Source organism: Schistocerca piceifrons, chromosome 1 (assembly GCF_021461385.2).
Source record: "Schistocerca piceifrons isolate TAMUIC-IGC-003096 chromosome 1, iqSchPice1.1, whole genome shotgun sequence".
NCBI classification, from domain to species: domain Eukaryota; kingdom Metazoa; phylum Arthropoda; class Insecta; order Orthoptera; family Acrididae; genus Schistocerca; species Schistocerca piceifrons.
The window spans coordinates 1090646680-1090663091 of record NC_060138.1 but is presented as its reverse complement, the minus strand read 5'-3'; the positions used below and the strand labels follow the sequence as shown (position 1 = coordinate 1090663091).

At 41.3% G+C, this 16412-nt stretch overlaps 1 protein-coding gene across 1 annotated transcript in view; it reads left to right on the top strand.

Moving 5' to 3' along the window:
• Window positions 1–16412, top strand: part of LOC124709574 (protein NPAT) — an 85249-nt gene that overhangs the window by 17577 nt on the left and 51260 nt on the right. The window contains exons 4-5 of the mRNA XM_047240850.1: window positions 3000–3132; window positions 13976–14147. Coding sequence (XP_047096806.1) covers window positions 3000–3132; window positions 13976–14147 — 305 coding nt within the window. The remainder of the gene's footprint in view (window positions 1–2999; window positions 3133–13975; window positions 14148–16412) is intronic.

Sequence of the window (16412 nt, the reverse complement as noted above, 5' to 3'; positions counted from 1 at the left end):
CAAATGTAAGAAATGAAAGTGAAATTAATACAAAAATAATTAAAATAACATGCACAAAGATTCCAAATAAAAAAAATGGGGGGGGGGGGGGAATAAGAGTAAACATAAAAGTTAATGCTCTGATTAAAATGAGTGACAGGGTTATGAAATTGGAAAAAAAATACATTTAAACCAGTTAACTGGATAAAAAAACAAAGATGAGGTGACTTACCGAACAAAAGCGCTGGCAGGTCGATAGACACACAAACAAACACAAACACACACACAAAATTCAAGCTTTCGCAACAAACTGTTGCCTCATCAGGAAAGAGGGAAGGAGAGGGAAAGACGAAAGGATGTGGGTTTTAAGGGAGAGTGTAAGGAGTCATTCCAATCCCGGGAGCGGAAAGACTCACCTTAGGGGGAAAAAAGGACGGGTATACACTCGCACACACACACATATCCATCCACACATATACAGACACAAGCAGACATATTGGTCTTTAAATATGTCTGCCCGTGCCCGCATGTGCGGATGGACATGCGCGCGTGTGCGATCGTATACCCGTCCTTCTCTCCCCCTAAGGCAAGTCCCCCCGCTCCCGGGATTGGAACGACTCCCCACACTCTCCCCCAAAACCCACCTCCCCTCGCCCCCCCCCCTCCCCCCCCTCCCCCCCGACGAGGCAACAGCCTGTTGCGAAAGCTTGAACCCCGTGCGTATACTTGTGTTTGTTTGTGTGTCCATCGATCCTCCAGCGCCTTCGCTCGGCAAGTCACCCCATCCCTGTTTTTTTTATATATATATATATATATATATATATATATATATATATATATATATATATATATATATATATATATATATATATATAAAAACAAAGATGAGGTGACTCACCGAACAAAAGCGCTGGCAGGTCGACAGACACACAAACAAACACAAACACACACACAAAATTCAAGCTTTCGCAACAAACTGTTGCCCCACCAGGAAAGAGGGAAGGAGAGGGGAAGACGAAAGGAAGTGGGCTCCAAGGGAGAGGGCATCGTCTTCCCCTCTCCTTCCCTCTTTCCTGGTGGGGCAACAGTTTGTTGCGAAAGCTTGAATTTTGTGTGTGTGTTTGTGTTTGTTTGTGTGTCTGTCGACCTGCCAGCGCTTTTGTTCGGTGAGTCACCTCATCTTTGTTTTCGAGCTTTCGCAACAGGCTGTTGCCTCGTCGGGGGGGAGGGGGGGGGGGGCGAGGGGGGGGGGCGAGGGGAGGTGGGTTTTGGGGGAGAGTGTGGGGAGTCGTTCCAATCCCGGGAGCGGGGGGACTTGCCTTAGGGGGAGAGAAGGACGGGTATACGATCGCACACGCGCGCATGTCCATCCGCACATGCGGGCACGGGCAGACATATTTAAAGACCAATATGTCTGCTTGTGTCTGTATATGTGTGGATGGATATGTGTGTGTGTGCGAGTGTATACCCGTCCTTTTTTCCCCCTAAGGTGAGTCTTTCCGCTCCCGGGATTGGAATGACTCCTTACACTCTCCCTTAAAACCCACATCCTTTCGTCTTTCCCTCTCCTTCCCTCTTTCCTGATGAGGCAACAGTTTGTTGCGAAAGCTTGAATTTTGTGTGTGTGTTTGTGTTTGTTTGTGTGTCTATCGACCTGCCAGCGCTTTTGTTCGGTAAGTCACCTCATCTTTGTTTTTATATATAATTTTTCCCACGTGGAATGTTTCCTTCCATTATATTAACTGGATAAAAATAATGATAAATTTCATTTTGATAACTATTTAAAAGTAGAAAGCTTGTAGCTCCTGATGAGATTCAAACCCACAACCTTCAACACGTCAGTTTCATATGCTAACCACTAATTTTGTAACTTTTGATCTTAACACTGTGGAAGATCATGCAAAATTTGTTTTTGTCGGCCACTCGCAAACAGTGGCCCACGAGGGAGAATGACTGCTGGACGTCATACCTGGGATCCTAACCTATATAACTGTACAGATGGATTCAAAAACTTGATCCCACCCCTGGGAACTTCTCCTTGTTAGATTTCAGATGTTTTCTGAGGCTTTGGCATCAGTTGTTGGTGGAAAGTATTCATTTTGGGATTTCAGAGCTGACATTGGTCTTAAACTTTACTTCCAATCCAAGGTAAATGAAACTGCACATGACAGTAAACTCTTGGGAACCAATTTTTATGACAGCCGGTTCATTATGATAATCTTTTGTTGTTTTAGGCATATACTTAGTTTTCCCTTTGTTTATCTGTCAGTTCATCTTTCCAGCAGCTCCTCCAAGACTTGTAAAAGCTTCTTTCATTGCTCCTGATGTTCTTTCAGTTGTATCAGTATTACCTACATCTATCAGTACCACACTGATTTGTGCAGGATAGTCCCCATTGTATTGACACCTGCAGCTCTTATAACCTTTACCAAGGCAGTATTCAAAAGAAGGCAGGATAATGAATCTCACTCCTTACTCCATTTTCATGGTCATGGCGTTTGATATATTCTTTATCATAATTTGGCTCCAGGTGTTTTCCATAGCAGCTGTGCCTGACGTAATCAGTTTATTAGGAATCTCTAACGCTCCCATTCCGACATCCAGCAACAGCTCCTTCTGTCTCTACAGCCATTGGTTGATTGAAGTCCATAAGTATCACTCTCACTTTTTGTTAGTATCAATCCTCTTTAATTTTAAGAACATTTTTGTCTTTTCTATATATTTCCTCCCATTCCTCCAGCATATCCTTGTTTTCATGGACATCCATTCTACATTATTCTTTTATGTTATTTGCTGCTAGTCAGTTCATTACATTCTTACAGCATGGGTATCTAGTTCATTTACAGTGCTAGTGGAGAATGCGATTGATTTTATAAAGATGTGTGTGACTGAAATCTGTTACATTCTGAAATACTCTTGTGATTCTGTAAGCTTGAATGACCCAAACTGTCTCTATTTGTAAATTGATACATACTTTCTTCAGCAGAATAGTTACAACTATGATAGTTTGTTTTGCATAGGGTTCGGCTAGCCAAACAGGCAGCACGCCGGCTTCATCTGGACGATCAAAATCATGGTTGCAGTGTTCCTCAGAGCGTGCAAAACGTTCGGGTGTACGGAGCCAGAAATCAAAAGAGAAGGACGACAAATCTGGTATGTACATACATCAGCACTTCACTAATTGAGTGTAAATTATGCATCTTTAAAAATAAAAAATCATGGAAAGAGCAGTAGCTTGAGGGAAATGTGAAAAATCATCTCAGAACTGAAGTATGCTATTGCCAAAGTAACGCAGTAAGAAAACTATCATGTGAAAATCCATGGAACTGCAATTCCCGTACATTATTCTCAGCGCACAACTAAATATTATGAATGAGATGGAAATGGTTGTGAGAATGAGAGAAAACATCTAGTATAACCATCTCTTTCAAATGGCATTGAGGCACCAATTAATGTATGATCACCTGTGGAGGACCTTCAATAGATTGTAGGCAGGCCAAAGTCAGAGAGAGGTGGCCATGTGATTAAGTGTTCATGGTTCTACCGCTCATACACAGTAGCAAAAATTTCTAACCACATTTTCAATAATCAGAGAGTTCATCCAAATGTAGCCAAAGGCTATATAACTTCCCAGTGACTGACATTGAGTGTTATTCAATTAATAGATTTGTATAATAAAAATCCACTTCAGTTACCTGTAATTTCTTAATTTATTCCACAACCAGTTTTGAAGCATAGAGTTTCATCTTCAGGTGCCACCAAATAATTATGGGAACATAAATGTGGGCAATCAGGCCAGGCAGTCAAGAGGGGCTACAGCTGTGTCAAACAAATGCTTGGGAGTGTAGGACTAGCAGTCACAGTGCCTGCCTGGACAGTATGACACAGAAGTCCGTGTCCATATCCATGTTATGCTGTCCAGGTGGGCACTGTGGTTGCTGGTCCTATGCTCTCATGCATTTGTCTGATATGGGCATGGCCCCCATGATTGGCTAGCCCAACTGCCACACATTTATGTTCCCATAATTATTTGTTAGCACCTGAAGATGCAGCTTTATGCCTTGAAACCAGCCATAGAATAAATTAAGAAGTTACTGGCAATTGAAATGGATTTTTATTCTATAAATATGTTTCTCAGTTGCAGATGTTCACTTGATCAAATATTTTGTCACTCTTAAAGACTTAAGACTTTTAGCTTGACAACTATGGTCTATCGAGGATGATACTGTTGATTGCTTTGTGTAGAATGTTTCATGAATATTTCATGTGTATAGGGTGAAATGTCACGTGTGCACATTGTAGGAAGGAGAATTTCGAGTGAGTGTGCCAACGTGTGTAGTCGATAACTAACCAATTGAATACTGTTGTCTTCGCAATTGAGTCTGGCAAGAGATCGGAACATTTAATTTTCATCAAATATCAGTGAAAGATATGCCATTGGGGAAGGCTTGGGTGTGAGATGAACTGGCAGACTGCTACATTTTTCCATGTGGGAGGTCAATTTCATAGGAATGTTTGAATTACATCCATGGTTCTTCTGTATGTCCTTTTAGTTATACAATGATTTTGTCCTACAACAGAACTCACTTTGTCTACAAATATCTTCAATAGTAAGCAAATTATCACAAGGAGTGGCCAACCTGATCTCTGAACCCGAATTCGATTTGGCGTTTTAGAGAAGCTTGTACTCTTCCTTCCCAGTGCCAGTGTCGTTCTGAAATGACATTTATCCTTTGAGGCTGATTTAGGTGTTAGTTTTTGTTAGCAGGTACTTTTGTAATGCACTCCTCATTTCAGAATTTTAGAACTGGTCTTCAGTATTTTAGGACTGGTCATTATTGTTTTGTCTATGTATGTGGATCATCGTTTGTAGCATTTTGAGGAGACTTTTATCAATTTTTGTTATTGTCGATGGGACATTACCATGACCTGCTATGTTCACTAATTTTGCAACCCTACATGAGTTATATGCATTAAAAACATAGCTATTGCACTTGGAATCTGGTCTGCAAAATGTATACAGGGTGATCCGTTGATCATGACCGGGCCAAATATCGCATATAATAAGTGTCAAACAAAAAAACTACAAAGAACGAAACTTGTCTAGCTTGAAGGGGGAAACAAGATGACGCTATGGTTGGCCCGCTAGATGGCGTTGCCATTGGTCAAACGGCTATCAACTGCCTTTTTTAAAAATAGGAACCCCCATTTTTTATTACATATTTGTGTAGTACGTAAAAAATGTGAATGTTTTAGTTGGTCCACTTTTTTTGCTTTGTGATAGATGGCGCTGTAATAGTCACAAACATATAGCTCACAATTTTAGACGAACAGTTGGTAACAGGTAGGTATTTTAAATTAAAATACAGAACGTAGGTACGTTTGAACATTTTCTTTCAGTTGTTCCAATATGATACATGTACCTTTGTGAACTTAATCATTTCTGAGAACACATGCTGTTACGGCATGATTACCTGTAAATTCCATATTAATGTAATAAATGCCAATTATCCTTCCTCTCATAATGCCGCACCATACATTAACCCGCCAAAGTCGCTGATGTTCCACTTGTTGTAGCCATTGTGGATTTTCTGTTGCCCAATAGTGCATATTATGCCAGTTTACGTTACCGCTGTTGGTGAATGACACTTTGTCGCTAAATAGAACGCATGTAAAAAATCTGTCATCGTCCCGTAATTTCTCTTGTGCCCAGTGGCAGAACTGTACACGACGTTCAAAGTCGTTGCCATGCAATTCCTGGTGCATAGAAATATGGTACGGGTGCAACCGATGTTGATATAGCATTCTCAACACCGACGTTTTTGAGATTCCCGATTCTTGTGCAGTTTGTCTGCTACTGATGTGCTGATTAGCTGTGACAGCAGCTAAAACACCTACTTGGGCATTTTCATTTGTTGCAGGTCGTGGTTGACGTTTCACACGTGGCTGAACACTTCCTGTTTCCTTAAATTATGTAACTATCCGGCGAACGGTCCAGACACTTGAATGATGTCGTCCAGGATACCGAGCAGCATACATAGCACACGCCCATTGAGCTTTTTGATCACAATAGCCACACATCAACACGATATCGACCTTTTGTGAAATTGGTAAACGGTCCATTTTAACACGGGTAATGTATCACGAAGCAAATACCACCCACACTGGCAGAATGTTACGCGATACCACATACTTATACATTTGTGACTATTACAGCGCCATCTATCACAAAACGAAAAAAGTGGTCAACTAAAACATTCATATTTCTTTACGTTCTACACGAATATGTAATAAAAAATGGGGGTTCCTATTAAAAAACGCAATTGATATCCGTTTGATCTATGGCAGCGCCATCTAGCGGGCCAACCATAGCGCCATCTGGTTTCCCCCTTTGAGCTAGACAAGTTTCGTTCTTTGTAATTTTTTTCGTTTGACACTTATTTCGTGAGATATTTGGCCCGGTCACTATCAATGGACCACCCTGTATGCATATGGACTTCATTAAGTGAGGTACACAGGTCATTCCATGCTAACACCATTGCTCTGTGAGTGTGGCACATTGTCAGAAGAGAGTATGTATTCCAGGTTTCCTGCACAAGCGGTTCTGCTGCTGTACAGTAATTGGTCTATCAGAGTGTGCAAGTGAAATGGCGTGGCAGCTGGAAACATTATCCATAGTTGAGGTATAACATTCCCCAAGGTTGAAGTATGTGGGATAATATGATTCTTGTTGGCAAAACTTCTCAAATGCACACAGATTCACCACAAAATTCTAGCGGTATGTAGACCAAATGCAAAGTCACATCCAGCTGTAGTGAAATAGTGCCAATAATTTAACCAAAACCACATAGATGTCAGTGATGATGATTGGGGAGGAAGGCCATCAACATCAACCACAGAGCACCTGGTTTAGCTTGTTGGAATGATGAAGAGTTAATGTGCACACTATCTGTTTTGCTGTAGTTAACTTTCCCCCACACTGGCCTCCCATAGCCGTTGCAAAACCATAGAACCCACTTTGCAATGGGTGGGAGAACCCCATTGTCTTGATTGCCGAGACAACAACTCCCCCTCCCCCTCCCCCACCACCACCACCACCACCACCACCACCACCACCACCTGTAGCATCATTGAACACCTGACCCCCTGACCCACTATAGTTTGAACATTTTGAATGTTGTTTACACATACTTACTGATTATGTTGAAAAAAATTAAAAGTGTGGTGTAGTGCAGCATTCAGTAAAAGTTAGTTAACCTGCCTAATAATGTGTGTGACTTTTTGTTGTCCGGAAGTCCCATCATACTTGTTTTGGAGTTGTATAGTGGAATTTGTTTCCATATACAATGATGATTTCAGCTGTGGGCACAGCACGCTCCATGACGATGTGAAAAAGCTTAAGATAGTTTTAAACTCATGGATATCATGGAACTAATTGCCTGTAAGTATTTCATGGCTGTTTCTGCAGTTTATTTCTGCAGCATCAGGCAGCACATATTAAGATGTTGGTTGTCATCTTTCTAACGGCACAGTGATAAACTATTGTTGTTGTTGTTGTTGTTGCCAGTCCAGAGAGTGGTTTGATGCTTTTCTCCTCTCCAGTTCATCTTGTACAACACACGTCAGGTCTGCTATAATCTTTTTCTCTCCCTTTCAGTTCAGCAACTCTTCATTAGATATCCAATCTGCCCATCTAAGCTACAGCAATTATCTGTCATACCACATTTCAAAAGCTTCTATTCACTTCTTATATGTCTGTTTTATTGGCCACATTTCCCTTCTTTACAAGGCTACACTCAAGACGAACACTTAGATTTATATTACATGTGAAAATATTTGCCTTTATCAGAAAAGATTTTCTTGCTATTACAAGACTCCATTTTATATCCTCTTTTTTCTGCTTATTTCAGTCCCCCGGTAGCAGCACTCATCTATGTTTTCTGTCTCATTTCCTAATTTATTTATTGAACTGTACTACATTCCACTACTATTAATGCTTCATATAAAATGATCACAAGTCTTGACACAAGCAACTCCCAGGAAAGGTGCAAAAATAGAAAAGTGAATTCTTGTTGATGTTCAGTAGTAAGAGATATTGTACCAAGTGACACAGACCTATTACAAGTCTTTATTTAAAGACTCATGGTGATTAGTATTGACTTGGAAACATTCATTTCCAGATAGATTTTACTGGCTTGTGTGTAAAAGCATCATGTTGCAGTCTGTTAATGCTGTGTTCCTGTTGGACTGTGCTCCTGAACATCGAAGACATGAGTGGAAATCTCGCGTATCGATTATATGTGTTGTGCATACTCTGCTATTATCGCTGTGAAATCCACTGAAACACAACAATGGAAAATCCAGGATGGGAGAATGACAATAATCTTGTGTGTGTGTGTGTGTGTGTGTGTGTGTGTGTGTGTGTGTGTGTGGCGCGAGCAAACGTGTGTTTTGTCTGATTCCTACGAAGGCCTTTTTGGCTGAAAGCTTACTTGTTTGACAGTCTTTTTGTTGTGGCTATCTACAGCTCAACATCGCTGCTATATTGCCACTGACATGTTATGCGACTAGCAGCATTCTCACATGCTGAAACAATGTATTTTAAAAACTTGAATCACAAACTTCATCCCTTACATCACATAACATAACTTTAAGTTAGTTGATACTTCTGTTGCTGCAAAGTAGAACAATTTCGTGATTGTTAATGAAAAGCACAAAATTAAGGATGTACTATGATATGTTAAGTGTAAGTACGCAAAGCTAAACAGTGTTACATTTCATTAGCTGTATGTGATGGATCCCATAGAGAGTGGTCTCTAGGATGTGGAAATAAGTTAAAAGATGTACATTTTATTGAAGTTCAGTACAATGAAATAGCTTAATATTAAGAAATATTACTGTATTACAGTGCTAATGTTACTTATAAAATAGTTTAAAATGTTAATAGTAAGAGTTCCTACAAAGATACTCTTCAGTTAAGTTGAAGGAGCTAGCCAAATGAAAGTTTTTTAATTTAGTCTTCAGCTCCATCATGCTACCTCCAAGATAATTAATATACTATGGCAGGTTGTTAAAAGATATATGTCCCCATATATCTTGCTGCCGTCTGCAGTAATATTAAGCCCTTGAACTTTTTGTAGTAGTTGTTTTAGGTCGTGGTGTTGCACATAGTGAGTCAGGAGGAAAGGACATGCTTCTTTGAGAGGTGATGGAATTATAAATATACACCCTTTACTTAACCATATCCTACATACAATTGTTTGAGAATCACACACATCAGTTGCATGTCCTCCTACATCAGCACTCATATGTGCATACAAACGAAGTGACATTAGACTACATAATGTCGTCTTTAGAGACCATTTCAATGCACACTTCAATTGTACGTGGTGGGTGATACAGTATATAACTGAAACATATCCTTGGCATTCGATCAGTTGCCATGGAGTTGTTTCTTGGTTATCCAGGTTACCTGATCTTACCGTTTTAGATTACTGTTTGTGGGGTTGGCTTAAGAACAAAGTCTACAAGTGCAGAGTGACACAAAGGAGAAACTTCTCATTCATATTTTGTGTATGTTTGCTCAAGTGAAAGACTATACAAATGAGCTCAGATCAGCAACGCAGCAGCTATCTACAAAAGCTGCAAAAATGGATGGGAGTTGGGCTTTTTGGGCATATTTTCTGAGGAAATGTTTACAGTTAAAAACTGTTAAGTCACAATGTTTCATTTACTATCACCTACATTTGTCCTGCTCTCCATTGTTTTCATTAGTTTTCTCAGAAATGGTTAAGAACAGGACATATGTTCTTTTGTTCACAATCACAAATACTATCACCCCTCAAAGCATGTGCCTTTCCTCTTGGCTCACTCTGTATAAGTGCTTTTTACAATATTTCAAAAGAAGACAAATATTGGTGATTACTAATTTTCAAAATATTTTGGATGAAAAGTATAGTAACCTTTGGCCGAGTAGTGTGCCAAGGATGTGATTGATACGCATGTGTTGCTATTTCAACTGTTTGTTTATTGAACATTAACTGACTCTGTACAGGTTTAGATGATGAAGGTCCACACAGGAGTACAACTGAAATGTCCTTCATATAGTGGAAATACTGAGTCGCAGCTAGGCACAACAAAATACTGATGTGCCTTTTTGTTATGCCTGTCTTCGATTCAACATTTCCACTATATGGCAAGTAGCAATCTATCCTTTTCATAGTATTGTCATTATTCCATTTAAGATTTTCCATTGTTTGAAATGTCCTTCTATAACAATGTGTAGCAGAGGCTAACATGATGAAGCCCACGATCGTCAGTAATGATGGTGAGCTGAGGGAGCAGGCCTTCTGGAGTGGCTTTTGGAAAGCAGCAACTGTGATCCTGATGAGTGCCCCAAGTCCAGTGTAGTGGAGTCTTCCAGAGTGGCAGACGTATGGCCAGTGGCTGTGATCCTGGCAAGGACCCGAAATGCCGTGTCTGATGGGTAGTGGCAGGGGCAGGCGTTGTGGTTCAAAGTGTAGGCTCAAGGGTGGCTGGTAGCCGATCTGGAGACTGGAGCTGAAATAGCCATCGAATGGCCGAACAGTGACCTAAGTACCCGTCAGCACATGTACAGTGTTACGTGGACAAATTACTGTGTGGACACAAATATGTGCAGGCAACTGCAGCACCGTTTACCGTGACCTCCATGTCATGTAACAGCATGGATTGCACCCCAGCCTGCAGGATGTTTGGTGGTAAATACCTCAGCTATGCTTCTTTTGACAAACAACTTGCAGGGGTCGGCCTGAGAAGCATATGCATGAGTATGGTGGTTGAACATGCAAGGGCTTAGCCTTGCATATACTACATCCATCCCCCCTTGAGGGGATGATGTACTCTTTCCAAGAAGGCAGAACCCAGGAAGGAGGCACTGAGCAGTCACCAGAGACTGGAACAAGCCATCAAAATAATCTGTCAACGTATGAAATTTTCCTGACGAGAGAAGCAAGCATTGTCAGCGTAGGAGAATGACAACCAGGCATTGTAGGTGGTGACACGGAAGTCTGGGGCGGAGGCTGGGCTGGCAGCGAAGAGTCCATGGAGAGGCAACTCAGGCCCATAACAACACACAATGGGATCGGCAGAACCACCGAGGAAGGTTTCTGGATGCAGGGACTGCCAAGGAGGGGATAGTGGTGGTGTGGTTGAGGTGAGTACTGAGAACAGTGTCTAGAGGGATGACCATAGCAGATTTGGTGATGACTATGGTGGAGGCTACATGATCGGCTGTGGAGGCGGCGGTGACAAATGTAGTGGTGACGACTGCCAGGAACAATAGCATAAGGGCCGGCCATGACACAGCCAGCGAGTGAGTGAGTGAGTGTCGGGATTGACAGGGCTGGCAAAGACTAGAGGGCCATCTGTGGCAGGGCTGGTGATGACAAGCAGGTTGCCCACAACAAGGCCTGTGATGAAAGGCTTGGTGTATGATGGCGTCACCTGTTAGGTCTATGATGGCGTCACCTGTTAGGTCTGGGTCGATACCAGAGGGGTGTCTGGTATAGAACACTGTGAACAATAAACATGGTGCCACTCGGCATGACAACATTGCAACAAATCTGACGGTAGTTGGCCTAGCATGTCACGTATATTAAAATGCCTAGATGCCATGTATGAACACCGCAGAAAAAACTGGAAAATCTGAGAGAGCTGATCAATGCCCAGCAGCAGGTCCCCAGTTGCCCGACCCTGGGAGTGATGGACTGTGGAGGCAATGAGAGCTCTGGTGAGTGAGAATACACAATAAGTGAATGAGAACCTGAGTGCACACAGAAACAAGAGAGGCCCACAGACTGATGGCAGCAAGCGAGAGAATGCACGTAGCAGCAACTCATGAACTGAGCACCTCAAGTATGCAGAAGAGAGATCATCACCAAGAAGTCACATCTACCAAGAAATGTGAACATGAACTGCAAATTAACCCTTACCAAAATGGGTACAGGCCAACAATTGAACACAGGTACTGATCCAAGAATTGATCAGTCCACATCCAGTAAATGGGGGATGCAAGGGCACTGTAGTAATGCAGGTACAGTCCTGACCTGTTATGCCATTGGACACGCTCACACTGTAATGGAATTTGAATATGTATTGGCACAATAGCCACGGAATGAGAAGTACGAGACAGTTCAGAAAGAATGGAACCTGGCTCCAACAAAGCTAATAAAGATACATCAAGAAAGACTGAAACACACGTGGAAATGCAGTCTCGCTGTACATACCCTGTGCAGGCGCCGCATCCACGGGAGGAGGACTGGCTGTAGCTGTATTGTGTGGGCAAAATGTGACATGGCTTTAGCAGCATCAGGCTCAACATGGCAGAGGGGAGGCAGTTGGGTGACAGACGAGACAACGAGCAGGTGCTGGAGTGGGCAGATCTTGAACAAGCACTACAATAAAAATCCACACAAACTGTGAGTGTAGGATGTACCACAAAACCATATCTTCATTGCCTACAACAGTTATGGCAGACAGAGGAACAGCACTTTGACACAAAACTATTTCTTTGCCACCAACTATAGTAACCTTTGCCTAAGTGGTGTGCCAAGGGTGTGTTTGATAAGCACGCATTGCTGATGCAGCTGCTTGTTTATTGAACGTAAATGACTCAGTACAGCTTTAGAGGATGAATGTCCACACATGAGTACATCTGAAATGTCCTTCTATATCCGTCAATAACAACGCATAGCGGAGGCAACTATGATAAGCCCACGATCGTCAGTAGTGACGATGAGCTGAGGGAGCTTGCCTTCCGAAGTGCCTATTGGATGGCAGCAGCTGTGATCCTGGCAAACAACTTGTATTCAGTGTAGCAGGGCGTTCCGAAGCAGCTGATGTGTGGCCAGTGGCTGCGATACTGATGAAAGAAGACAGCATGTCTGATGGGTAGTGGCAGTGTCAGGTGTTGTGATCTGAAGTGTAGGTTTGAGGACTGCTGGTGATCGGTCTGGAGCCTGGAGCTGAAATGGCTGTCGAGAGGCTGAGTGGTGACCCAAGTACCCATCAATGGAGGAATACACACGTGGTGTCACATGGACACATGACTGCATGTACACAAGTAGGTGCTTGCAACTGCAGCCTTGTTTATCATGACCTGAATGCCATGTATTGGTGCTGCTTGTGCCCCAAGGTGCTGTGGTAGTTGCAGGGGGCCTGGTGGTTAACAGCTCAGTGACTCTTCTGTGGACAAACAACTTGCAGGGGTCGGGACCAGACTGCAAAACACAGGTGCAAGTATGGTGGTGGAATATGCAGGAGCCTAGCGATGCTTATACTACAACAATGAATCATCCTGTAGTGGAGATGCTGAGTCGCAGATAGGCACAATTACATTCCATCCTGGATTTTCCATTGTTTGAAAAATGAAACATCTGTACCAGTGGATGACCTGAAAAATATCATTGATCAATATTGATTAATTTAATTAATTCACTATGTTCTGTTGACTCTGCTGTGAAGGAGAATGTTTAAGAATATGAGTCAAGTTAAACATTAAGAAAACATTTGGAAAATAAAACAGGAATGCCCTAATAAATCATATATTTGTAACAGTTTTTCCTCATTATGAAAAGGATGGATTGCTACTCACTATGTAGTGGAGATGTTGGGTTGCAGACAGGCACAACAGAAAGTTTGCTAAACAAGTGAGCTTTTGGCGAAAAGACGTTCTTCCAAAGTGGACAACAACACCACACACACACACACACACACACACCAGCCACAGACAGTGATCATGTGCATGAGTTGTGCTTGCATTAGTGTGTGTGTGTGTGTGTGTGTGTGTGTGTGTGTGTGTGTGTGTGTGTGTGTGTGTGTGCGCGTGCGCGCGCTTTTTGTATATTTTTGACAAAAAACTCAAGATCACTCTCTTTATTTATATTTTTTCATAATTTTGTCATTTTTCCATCCTGGATTTTCCATTTTTCGTAATAGTCTTTTTGTTATCTTTCAGTAAGGAGGTCCAGCAACAACAGTGTGGAAGCAACACCTCTACATAGCCTACCTGGCCTGTCCCCGGCTGGCAATTGTTGGAACAGTTCAAGAGACCGAGCAGACAGCAATGATGATCAAGCTGATGCTCCTGGGTGTTCACCATCCAGTTGCTCTACACCAAGGAGGAAGGGGTAAGTAAATAAGATAATTTAGCATTGAGATTTGTTCTGTTTAAAGAACCAACTGATGGAAGTACTTGACTTCTTACAGGCTTTTCAACCATCTGTGTACTCCTTATGCCTTATTTCAATGTCCCTTTAACTTAATTCTGAACTGGCAATATCTGAAGTAAAAAAGGTTTCAACTGACTATAGGCGATGTCTGAAGTAAAAAAGGTTACAACTGACTATAGGCATGCCTTTGCTCTTATGAGGCTTGAACATGTTCAGAGTGTGCTTTTTCACTGTTAATATCAAGAGGAGTAATTAAGTACAAGTCATTTGACAACTGAACTCTCAAAGTTTGCTGCAGTGTTAATGTTATTCATGTAATATTTTTGATCTGTGTACTTATTATGGAAGCACAGTAAATAACAGCAATACAAAAACTTCTCAAATGACATTTTTAGCATGGAAAAGGACAAACTTAATGAAGGCTGTTGTTCAGGTACCTCACAATTATACCTTTCTGTTTCTCTCTGACACAGAAGGTTGGTAACCCATACATACAGAAACAAGAAAAGAGATACAAAATAAACACTTCATATAGAAAAAAACATTACAGTTTTCCTACTAGAAATCAGATGTGTTTCACACAGTTAGGTTCAAGAAAAACAAAGCGCTAAAACAAGAAAACCAAAAGGTCTTGATGGAAATCAAACAATGGAAATTCCATTCCAGGATGGAGTGTAATAATATTATGAAAAGAAAAGTTGCCACTCCTCCCCTCCCCCCCCCCCTTTTATTAGCTCATCTTTGTAAGACTACACTTGATTTGCTATTTATTGCAATGTTTGTATCATCAGCAAACAAAACAAACGCGGCATCTGGTAATGTTACTCATGAAAGGTCATTGACATACCCAAGAAAAAGTAAGGGCCCTAAGATGGAACCTTGTAGGACCCCACATGTAATTAGTTCCCAGTTGGATAATGCCTGATAGCTTAATACATGTCCCTTTCCTAATAACACCCTTTGTTTCCTGCCAGAGATATAAGATTTGTACCATTTTGCAGCATTTCCTGTTACACCATAACATTCTAATTTACTTGTAAGGATATTGTGATTTACACAGTCAAATGCCTTTGACAGATCACAAGATATACCAGTTGCCCGCAATTTTTTGTCTAATGAATTAAGTACATTTTCACTGTAGGTGTAGATAGTCTTCTCAATATCAGAACCCTTTAGAAATCCGAACTGCGACTTTGACAGTATGTTACTTGTGATAAGATGGTTATATAGCCGTTTGTACATTAACTTTTCTAAAATTTTTGAGAATGCTGGCAAAAGTGAAATTGGATGGAAATTTGATGCTATTTATCTCCCTTCTTAAAGAGCGGCTTAACTTCAGCATATTTCAACCATTCAGGAAATATTCCACTGATAAATGTCTCGTTACACAGATAGCTTACTATGTTACCTAATGTTTTGTTACTATTTTTCCTAATATCAAACCACATGGGGAATTGGTGAGAGGCAAGTAGAATTCTGCAGCTGTTTCTATGTGTACTTACTATCTACAAATTTTTGGCAGATCACACTTTGTATATCAACCAATGGAAACTCCAGTTCTTTTGCTGAGGAACGCTTTGGCTGAAAGCTATAATGTGTAATAGTCTTTTTGTTGTGTAAAAGTCTTTTTGTTGTGCATTGGGCCAACTTTACGGTAATATTGTTCATACTTTGGTATGTTGTTGGTAGTGTGTGAGAACACTTCTGACAAGGAGAGATCCCCATAATGGGACTGAGTTTTTGAAACCATCTGTACAGTGATGTAGGTCAGCATCCCAGGTATCACACCCTTCATGCATTCTTCTTGGTGTCCCCTCATTTGCAAGTAATCGAAAAAAAAACATGCTTAATTTTGAAACTTCCTGGCAGATTAAAACAGTGTGCCGGACCGAGACTCGAACTTGGGACCTTTGCCTTTTGCGGGCAATTGCTCTATCAACTGAGCTACCCAAGCACAACTCACGCCCTGTCTTCGCAGCTTTACCTCGTCTCCTAGCTTCCAAACTTTACAGAAGCTCTCCTGCGAATTTTTACGTGTGATTCTAGAGCCTTAAAATTGGCAATAATAGATATAGAGGTATGGTAGCATAGTGGTTAGCATATGAGCTTGACACGCAGATGATCTGGTTTCCAGATTCATAAAGTGATTCAAAATTTTTAAATCTTCATTGAAACGAATTTGATCATTACTTTTATTCAGTTAAATGATTTTACATGTAATTT